A 10,025-nucleotide genomic window follows, 5' to 3' on the forward strand; every position below is an offset into this window, starting at 1 on the left:
AGGCAAAGGGACCAAAAGATAAATAACACGATCTAAAAGAGACATTTTGAAATTAACGTGAGAAAGGTAAAAAAATATTTTTTTTAATAGAAACTATGATTATATAATTACATCAATATCAATAAAATGCGGAATTACATAAATTCAAACAATAAACTCACATCAAATTAGGAAAATAATCTATTATAATACTTGTATTAAATGAGACAAAAACCCACGCGTCTAGTGCGACGTAACGCCGTAACCTCGAATTTATTCATTAGACCTCAACCTTCTATTATTTGATTTTGTGATTGACTAATCCTTTAATGATAATATCTAGAAGGGTATGTTATATTTTGCTATTCAAATTAGTTAATAAAATAATATAATAATAAAAAGACAAATTGAAGTGGATTATAGATTTTTGTGACTCCACATAAATAGGAAACCTACAAATTCAAGCGATACGTTTTCTTAATATAAAAAAGTGAATGTTTTACACCTCAAAATACACAGCTATTTAGTGCAATATGTGGGCACTGGAGAATCATCAACTAACTCTAGGATTTTAGAATGCGGACATTAAAGAAAACACTATTGCTTTCTCCTGATGTTCTAATTTGAATATTATTCTCTTTAGTAGATTAATAGGTCAGCTTATAAGTTATTCAAAACATCATATCATATGTGAAAAATTTAAAAATATTAAAAAGTGTTCGATATTTTTTGTTAAATAAAAGTTTATAACATCAAAAAATATGATATTAAAAGCTTATAAGCTGCTTAAAAAAGGAGTAAGAAAGTCTTAACTTATTTCTAGAATTTCAGGAACTCCTTTAATTTTGGTTGTATGGTCGTTACTATCATCTTGTCAGTTTTTCTCTAAATATTTTAAGAGTTTAGTTTTAAATTAATATTTAACATTTTATTATTTTTAAAAATATATTATAAAATATTCAGATGAATTTAGCCAATCATCCACTAGGGTTATAGGTGCAAGATTCAATTTTTATTGTACCCTTTTTTATGAGTGATGAAATTGATCATTTATTACCTCATTTCTATCTTGAGCGGCAACATTGACTAATGGAAACCCGGGCTTTACTCTAAACAACAACTTGCTCTGCCTGTCGCCTTCATGCACTACCCCAAAATTTGCTCGAAATCTACACAAGGAACAGATTCCAAAGCTTCATTTGACAGTAAACCCATCACCAGCGCGCATTATTCACACGCAAAATAAGGAAAGAGAAACAGAAAGAAGAAAGATCACTTCTTTTTAATCCATTCTGCAATTTGGACCTGCCCTTTTCTTGGTTTTTGCATTCAAGAACGAACGAAGATAAGATATATTTAAGAAGAGAGAAGAAAAGGGTTGCTGTGGGTGGAGGAAGAATGTTAAGAGCTGCAAAAAACTAGCTTCTTTGTCTTCTTTCACCCCTATCTAGCCTAACTGGGATTCTGCTTTTCTCTTGAAACAAGATTAGAATTGGTGTTTCCTTTTGCGTTGTAATTGCCTAATTCTTTTCAAGTAGTTGTATTTAGCACCAAAGTTTTGTTCTTGGTAAGAGCCACCTTCATTATATAGCTCACCATTCACCTCCTTCATTTTCCAAGAATTTGTGATTGTAGTTGGATTCTGAGCTTTTATCCTTTCATATTTGTGTTTTACATGCCTGTTCACGGTAGATCTGCCCACCAGATTACCCTCTGTTTAGCATACATTTCCTTTTACAAGACTCTTTGAGAATTGGAATGTAAAAGTAATTTTGTCTGAAATTTTTATACTTTTTTGCCAAGATTTCTACAAGTGAATTCTTGGTGAAGTACACGGTGAGATAATCCTCTTCTACAGGTCTACACGAGGCCCACAATTTGGGTTAGGTGGGCTTCGTCTTAGCCAAATAGTACCCATATTTTTTCTGTTGATAGAGATTTGAAGATCCCTTTTCCTCTTTTTTTATAAGGAGAGGGTGAAGAAGAAGAGAAATACACCAATTTTTAATATTTTTCTGTATTCAGCAAGGCTCATTGCTTGTCCATTATTTGGTGGCCTAACTTTTCTTGACCACCCCCTTTAGTATTATTATCCCAAATATATAAGTGTATAATTGGAGCTCCAGACCCTCTTGTCAAATGCTTTTCTTCTTGATCACTTGTTCCTTCTCCTTCATCTTCTTCTACAGGTCTCTTGTCCTCAAGCCACTCCCTTCGTGGGCTTGTGAGATGAGATTAGTTTCCCTCTGGTTCTGGAAAGGATTTTCATTTTTGCCCATCATCAAGTCCATAAGAAATACTATCTTAGGTGTAATTTTCTCATTTTTCACTTCAAGAATGCCTTGTAAGAAGAAGAGTTTTAGTTCCAAAGTGGAGACTATTGACAGGAAATCAGGGATGTCTGTGTTGGATTTGCCTGACCTTGTATTGGAATGCATTCTTGAGAAGCTTCCACCAGAGGAGCTTTGTAGGATGGCCAGTGTCTGTGCCTCCTTGAGGGATAAGTGTATGAGTGATTACTTGTGGGAAAAGCACATAAAAGATAAGTGGGCTAGAATTATTGGTCCTGCAGCATACAGGGAATGGCAATGGTATATTGCTTCAAGAAAAGATTCCATCTTTTTCAATCAGGGAAAGCAGAAAGGCTTGATGGGCTATCTCACTCACCTCTGGCCGGTCGTATTGATTCGATCTAGTTTTAGCAGCATTAGCAAGAAAAAGAACTCTCCTCCAGCAGATTCACTCATGTCTTGGTATTTTGCTCTTGAGTCTGGCAAGTTTTGGTTCCCTGCTCAGGTCTATAACCGTGAGGTACACGGATTATTTGATTTCTGGTTGCCCTACTTAGATTTCACACTTGAATGCCTTTGTTGGAGAAATGAATTCTGGTTGTAGTACTGAAGTGTGTTTTTGGGCATGCTGTGCAGAATGGTCATGTTGGATTTATGTTATCATGCTATGATGCTGAGCTTAGCTATGATCTGCGAACCGACACTTTCCAGGCCAGGTGATTGGAGCTATGGTTTTCAGTAATGAAACTTACCGTTTCACATATTTGATTATAGTTTGGACTGGCACTTGATGATTATCACTACAAACTAGTAGTTTTACATTCTGTATTTATGACAATCACATGAAGTTCAGCAATTTTCTGGGGTTTGTCTTTGTGGCATCTCCTTTTCAGGAGTTTGTCATCCTTTTCATTATCCTAACTTTCTTCTGGTTAATGATGAGCAGATACCCACCACATGGAAGGAGAGCAATCACAATAGAGACTGGTGTGACATGGGATAGACTTAGAGCACCCCCTGTTGATACTTCTCCACATGATCTTCATATCTCTAATTGTTTAACTGAGTTGCAACCTGGTGATCACATTGAAATCCAATGGAGAAGAAACAAAGAGTTTCCATATGGTATTTTTCAAACTGTACCTCAAAAAGTTCAAGGTTCTTTTATTTTTTGTTAGTTGTATCATATATTTCACTCGGTACAATTATGGCCTATGGGATGTGTGTAGGAAGATGACGTCCACTGTTTTCACCATATTTTCCAATTGTATTGATGGCCTCTTTCATTTTCTTGATGTGGGGCGACAGTAGATTGGTCCGCAATGGATCAAATCTTGCCAAGAAACTTTGCGAAAGAAAGATGCGCCAACCGCATGTTTTACTTGTTGACATCTCTAGTTTGAAATCAGAGTAAAAAGCGAACTTATTTTCTCCACTGTCAATTAAGTTGGCGTTAGTTGAAATTTTCTTTACAATCCATGACGTCTTAAATTATTCTAGCAAACCTTGGAATATCATTGACACCGTTTTGAGAGTGCAATTTGTGCTTCCATTCTAGTGTTTTCTCAAAATGCAATGTGGCATATTGTTCTTGTTAGGTAGAAAGTTTTGTCACCAATTGTAGTCTAATTGTATGCAACTCTAATGGATTGGCTCTTAAGATATGACCAGATCCTATGGATATGCCAATCAATTTATTAATAATGTCTCACCTCTATGTACAGGTTGGTGGTATGGTGTTGTAGGCCACTTGGAAACATGCGTTGGAAACGCCAATTACTGCCGATGTCATGATAGTGGTAAGTTGCTATGCGTTCTCCACAAATTCTTAAAAAAGATGCCATTTCATATAAAGCAAAATACTGAAGATCCAATCAAAACTAGACGTACTAGACAGCAGGAGAGAGGTGGGGTGGGGTGTTAACTTAGTTTGGGGACCTTAAAACCACTTTGTAGTGAAGCATTTGCATCAATTAAGAAGGTGGCCATAAGTTTTATCATTAGAGTATATTTTATATTCTTGGTAGGCCCTTCCGGACTCCCTTTTTCCCGCATGTGGGTCTTTCCTTATGCATATAATTAACCCTCTAGAAAAGTCCTTGTTTTGTCATATTCTCTTCCGTAAGTTCTGTTGTGTTATCTGGACAATAATATGAAAGAAGATTGGAAGCTGACCTTACTGTACTAAATTGACTTCCAAGTAATTTGAGTCATAAACATTTCTTGAGATATCTCCTCTGCACTCTTATGCAATGCGCTAGTATCATATTGGTTGAAGTGCATGTGTTCGTTCGGGTGGCACCGAGCCCTCGACTATTTTGACATTTGTAAGGCTTAAGTAGTTGAGTTAACCACAGAAGATTTTCTGACAACAATTTCGTGCTTCAGACACTCTGGTGCTGGAGTTCAACCAATACACCCCCGGTTCACGTTGGAGAAGGACAACTGTTAGTAGGAAAAACCATAGGGAAGAGGGAAACGAGGCAGATGGATTTTATGGTGGAATTCGGAAACTTCGTACTAATGAAGAGATATCCATGTGGAAAAAGCTCTGGCCGTCTGAAGTATTGGAATGAATCCACATCTAAAGTTCGGCTATAAGTTGATTAACAGCTGATTCAGAAAAGCCCATCTTTCTCCACCAAAGACTCCAAAATCTCATCAAGAAAAGCATTGTATGCTAGATGTACAAGAGATGTATGCTCAGTAGCGTGGCCAAGAACTGGATTCTTGTCGGCCCCATCTCTTCCAGAAAAATTATAAATTGTTTTCTTGTAAAGTACCGAATACATGATAGGATTATAGCAATTTGTATATTGCCTCCATTGCATTCTATATAGATGTCGGATAAAAGAATGACAACGGTACTTATACTGTAAGCCCATGAGTCTGTTAGGCTTCTCGTAGGCAGGTTTACACTTAACATTTTGCTCCCCTAAGCTCAATGGGGCTCAAATATGTTGCAAAGAATAGAACCATTCTCGGCAACTGTAACTGAATGAAGTGATACTCATTGTATTCATGTTCTTTCTCTTGGAAATGCATACTTTGGTTGCAGTGATGAAATTACTGATAGTTTTGCTGGCAACGGGCGCATTTAGACGTAAAGAATATCGGTATTACAAAATTGCACTATACCTTCTGCTGTCAATGTTTGCACTACAGATTTCTTCCAGGAGATCAGATATTGCATAACCGTTGGTGGAAATTTCCAAACTTATGGAGGTTCTTTTATAGAATTTCCAAACTCTAGGGATTTTTGTGTCATTATTTCAAGGATTTACTGGAAATGGTTGCAATGAGTGCTGGTCACAAGGCAAATTTCTGAAGTCACATTTGAACATTGATTGAAATTTGATATGAACCAGAAAATAACTACTTATTATCTCTCTATAATGTTTAAGTCATTTCACTTCTCTTGGGCTTCCAACTCCATAGCCTAAGCAAACTGCAAGAGATGGCTTGTATTCCACCACTGCCATCTGTGTATCAGCAGCCATCCTCTTCTTCCCACTTCCCTTGTATTTAAAGCTCAATCTACTAAAATAACTCATCCTCCTTTCCCCTGAACCTGTCTTTCTCTGCTTGCTCCCACTGTTTTCTCTTCCAAATGATGCATACCTCAGCAGAAATCCTTTCAGTTTCTTCACCTTACTTTCCTCAACATTCCCACAAGTCTTCTTGACATGTCTCCCTTTTGGTAAAACAGGCTCATCTTGCCCGTCCTGCTCAGCTTTCAATGGTCTCACTCTTTGTCCGAAAAGGAAGCCTCTCTGGTTCTTGGGGCTTAGCCCTTCTCTCGTTTGGTCCCGAACCCATCTTGCATATGCTGACCCTTTGAAGTCCAGTGGTCCGCTGTGGCTTGCTGCTGCAACGTGCACGGTGTCCGTTGGGCTACTTTCTTGAGTGTAACAATCAACATCGTCATTGGAGTGTTTTGGCACAGCCCTGAACGGTGAATACGATCTTGATCGCCTGTGGTGGCTGTTTCTTCCTCTCTTTTCTTCCCTCACCTTCTGCAAAGCCACCATGAACGGGTCGAAATCATCGTTCCAAGAACTCCTACACCCAAATGGGAGTCTGCAGATGGTTCTTGGGGATGAAACAGGTGATCTCTGGCTAAAACTGTGGAATTCAGTTTCAAACTGAAGTCTTGGAGGGAGCTTCAAAGGCATGACCAGGCCATTGAGGAAGAGCTCATCGGCAAACGCCATGGCGGGAAGGGAACCCCCACGCTCCCGCCTCACAGGAGACTCAGAGTTGTCGCATGTCTCAACGCTCAACGGCCCACTGAACTTCTTGCTTGTCTCAAACTCAAAGTCATCAAGATTCTTGCTTCCATAATCATCATCTGTCCTTCCAACATTGGGATCACCCGGTTTTCGACGTGGACTGGCCGGGGCACTGCAGTAGAACTCCATGCTCCTGCTATGTTCATTTGGGCTGTTAGGAGCAGTTGCATAGAGACAAGGGGAAGAAGTGTTTGATGGCTGAGCCTCCAGTTCCATTCTTGGTGCAAGAATTCAGACAGTTGGAGAAAATAGGATTTGCAATGTGTGCTGATTTTTGTGATGTGTTCATGGTCCTGAATTTAAGGATTGCACAGCTCACATGAGTGGCTGTCTACCTCTAAAATAATCTTGAAAGCAGGAATCAAGCACTTAAAAGTGGATAAATTATACTTGTAAATGTCCTCAGCAATCAACAGCCAAAAAAGTGTTCCAAAGTTTTACATCATTTCCACAAGTGGGCTGTGGCCTAATTACTCAATTTTCAATCCATCAAAAAAATAAATAAATAAATTTGCTCAATCTATTGAATTATGTGTGTTTTACTACACCTCAATCACCCAAACTTTATTATAAAGATTCAACTTTACTTCAAAACACACTAAAATAGCAGCTTTGAAAATTACCGTAGCGCATAATTTAACCCAATATTACGCTATAACCCCACATAAATCTTTTTTAGCTTACCCTTTACTGGATCGAACGTAGATGATAATTCAATAACATTTTTACAGACGTTCTTATATCTTAATAAAAGAATTCGAACAATTCTATAGCTATTACCCATTCAAACTTATGTATCATTCATTTATATATATATATATATATATATAATATTTTGCCGCATAATTTCATTATATGTTAATCATAATAAATTATTTTACTTGGGTTCTACCTTATACATGTTTTCTTGAAATTACATGACCTTATATTTGTCAACTAGGCTTACACTCATGACCAAAATAACTAGCACAAAAAATTAATTAAACCCCCAATTTGATGCTTGGTGTTGTATTTTTCCCCAACTATATGCCAAGTTTAAGCAACATTTCAACTTTTCATTTTTGCTTAATTTTAACTCAAGTACTTAATAAATATTTCCCATTATTTACTTGCTTAATTTTGTCGAATCCAAGTTTTTTAAATTAAGAATAGACAAAACAAAAGTCATTTGGCAATGATTTAGGCTTAAGAAAAGTTATTAGTGTGTGTAATTAAGAAATAATTATATTTCAATCAATAGGTCAATTTTGAAATTGACCCGTGACAAGAAAGCACAATAGTTGGTACCAAAATTTAACTCGTGACCATCTACTTGGTAGTGATGATTTTGAATTTTGAAGATCTTGACATATGTTAGGTGTGTATTTAAGTCATAGTAGTTGATGCTTTTAGATTAGGGCACGTTTGGTTTAAATTATTATTCGGGTAAATTATATAAAAAAAAATTTGTATTAAGTTTAATTACACAAATATCTTATATTTGTTAAATGAGTGAATAGCAATTTATCACTTTGTGATATTGAAAATGAGCACATTATCCTCCTATAAAAAAAAATATAGTAATTTATTTCCCTATACTTTTTTAAATAAAGTAATTTACCTCCTTATACAGGGAGGTAAATTGCTTTATTTTACAAATCATAGGAGAGTAAATTGTTCTATTTTAAAAAATATAAGGAGGTAAATTGCTATTTACTTTTTCATAAGGGGGTATTTGCTCATTTGCGATATCACAAGGGAGTTGCTTGCATTTTTCCCTTTTTTAAATGGTTGTAAATATATCATTTGAGGTTGTATTGTAGTTTACAGGGTAAATTGAATTGATAGTCCCTAAAGTTAAGTAAAAAATATACAAACATTTTCTTATTTTTATAAAAATTACAAACACACCCTTACGATAGATCAAGCAATTATGTTTGAATTAATTAAATAATTTTTTTTAAGAAACAATAACATTAATTAAAACAATAATTGACTCATTTTTGTTTTAATATCTAGGAAAAGATATAATCTTATTCAAATGGGATCTTTCCACTTTGTATAGTATTTAATTTTATATTTTTAAATGATGAATTTAATTTATTTTAAAGTTTGTCATAATTATAAATACTTATCGTATTTTGAAAATTTATTAATATTCTCATAAAATTAACGATCGTCTAATAAATATTCCTTGCTATACATCATTATAAGGGATATTTGTTAGATGAGAGTTAATTTTAGAACGATATTTGTAATTTTTTAAAATATGTGGGAGTATTTACTATTATAGCAAATATAAGAAAACGTGTTATGGTTTGCCATAATTTTAATAATTAAGATATTTTTAGGAATAAAAGATGGGCTGTTTATTGCAATTGGGTTACATTTGGGTCAGGCCTGGAGCCCAATAACATAATTATCTTGTCTATGAATTGGATTCGGGGTGGCCCAATTAAGATGGAGGTCCAGACCCGATCCCAGACCCGACCCATTAATTGAGAAATAGGATTATCATAGCAATGGCTTCCCCAGTTCTCCCTCATAAATTTCATGGAAACAGCAGCGCTCTTCCCTCCAAAACCCCAATGTTTGATGACCCCACTAATCGCCTTTAAACCAGCGCCACCGCTCCTCCTCCGCCTCACTCCAGCCGCATTTAGGCTTTTTGCCTCCGCCGTAGCCCCCAGCACGAGCACTGGTGCCCCCGAAGTAGTAACAGTTCCAGAACCCTCTAGGCGGAAACCCAGATCAAATGGCGGTACAAGGGGTAGCACGAGGGTTAGAAAGGTGAGTGTAGATGCACACCAGCTCAGATTGAATTGGCTGGATTCTCTCTCTTGCCCTTTGCCAGAAAATGATGAGAATCGGGATGCGAAGGACTCCGACTGCTGCAGGGCGGTGTCGGATTGGGTCGTTGGGGTCGACCCGGATCTTTCTGGAGCTTTGGCCGTTTTGAAGCCCGATAATTCTCCTCAGGTATGCATGGGCTGTCTGTCACTACTGTACTGGGTGCTGAAGCTGTGCCTCATGCTTCCGAGGTTGTACTATTCTTGTCAATGTATAATATCTTTTGTATTAGGAAAGTAGGATTCTATGCGTGCTGTCGTCTAAGACTTGCGTCAAGTTCAGGGTTCTCGCATCTTGGTGCCAAGCTTTAGTTTTTGTGGTAGAAACTTAGAGAAGGTATTTGGCTGTTTGCTTTTAAGCCATTATGTTTGTTACTTTGCACACTCCTCTGCACAGGTTCAAGATTTTTGCATGATAGTGGCCAATTGTGATAAAGGATTTTCCATTTCTTTTGAAGTTTGTGAATTCTAAGCGTTCTTAAGTACCCAGTGTGAATTCTAAGCGTTCTTAAGTTCCATTTCTTCCCATTTCTTCAGGCATTTTAAAATATTCATTATGTGAATTGTCTCATCTCATGCATTCTTGTATCCCCCCCCCCCCCAAAAAAAAAAAAAAAAAAAAAAAAAAAAAGGGG

The 10,025-nt window shown here is 36.7% G+C and overlaps 3 protein-coding genes across 4 annotated transcripts in view; 2 read left to right on the forward strand and 1 right to left on the reverse strand.

Annotated features, from left to right (window-relative positions):
- Positions 1,102-5,336, forward strand: LOC105163705 (F-box protein At2g32560). Its single transcript, XM_011082144.2, has 5 exons — positions 1,102-2,790; positions 2,907-2,986; positions 3,217-3,395; positions 3,995-4,069; positions 4,659-5,336. Exons 1-5 carry the CDS (start codon positions 2,119-2,121, stop codon positions 4,844-4,846), a joined length of 1,194 nt encoding a protein of 397 aa, XP_011080446.1. The 5' UTR covers positions 1,102-2,118; the 3' UTR covers positions 4,847-5,336.
- On the reverse strand, positions 5,446-6,982 carry LOC105163706. Its single transcript, XM_011082146.2, has one exon. It carries the CDS (start codon positions 6,776-6,778, stop codon positions 5,675-5,677), a length of 1,104 nt encoding a protein of 367 aa, XP_011080448.1. The 5' UTR covers positions 6,779-6,982; the 3' UTR covers positions 5,446-5,674.
- The window catches only part of LOC105163707, a 4,417-nt gene continuing 3,469 nt past the window's right edge, over positions 9,078-10,025 (forward strand). The window contains exon 1 of one of the 2 annotated variants that reach the window (XM_011082147.2): positions 9,078-9,520. In XM_011082147.2, the coding sequence (XP_011080449.1) occupies positions 9,095-9,520 (426 nt within the window). In that variant the 5' untranslated portion in view covers positions 9,078-9,094. Of the gene's footprint in view, positions 9,583-10,025 lie in introns of both variants that reach the window. The other variant, XM_020694283.1, reaches the window with a different exon arrangement.

This window comes from Sesamum indicum, linkage group LG6 (genome assembly GCF_000512975.1).
Source record: "Sesamum indicum cultivar Zhongzhi No. 13 linkage group LG6, S_indicum_v1.0, whole genome shotgun sequence".
Lineage (NCBI taxonomy): Eukaryota > Viridiplantae > Streptophyta > Magnoliopsida > Lamiales > Pedaliaceae > Sesamum > Sesamum indicum.

Coding starts and splice junctions, on each gene's coding strand:
- LOC105163705 (XM_011082144.2), top strand. CDS start 2,119: ATGCTTTTCTTCTTGATCACTTGTTCCTTCTCCTTCATCTTCTTCTAC. Junction 2,791..2,906: donor CTCAGGTCTATAACCGTGAG/GTACACGGATTA, acceptor CATGCTGTGCAG/AATGGTCATGTTGGATTTAT. Junction 2,987..3,216: donor ACCGACACTTTCCAGGCCAG/GTGATTGGAGCT, acceptor AATGATGAGCAG/ATACCCACCACATGGAAGGA.
- LOC105163706 (XM_011082146.2), bottom strand. CDS start 6,778: ATGGAACTGGAGGCTCAGCCATCAAACACTTCTTCCCCTTGTCTCTAT.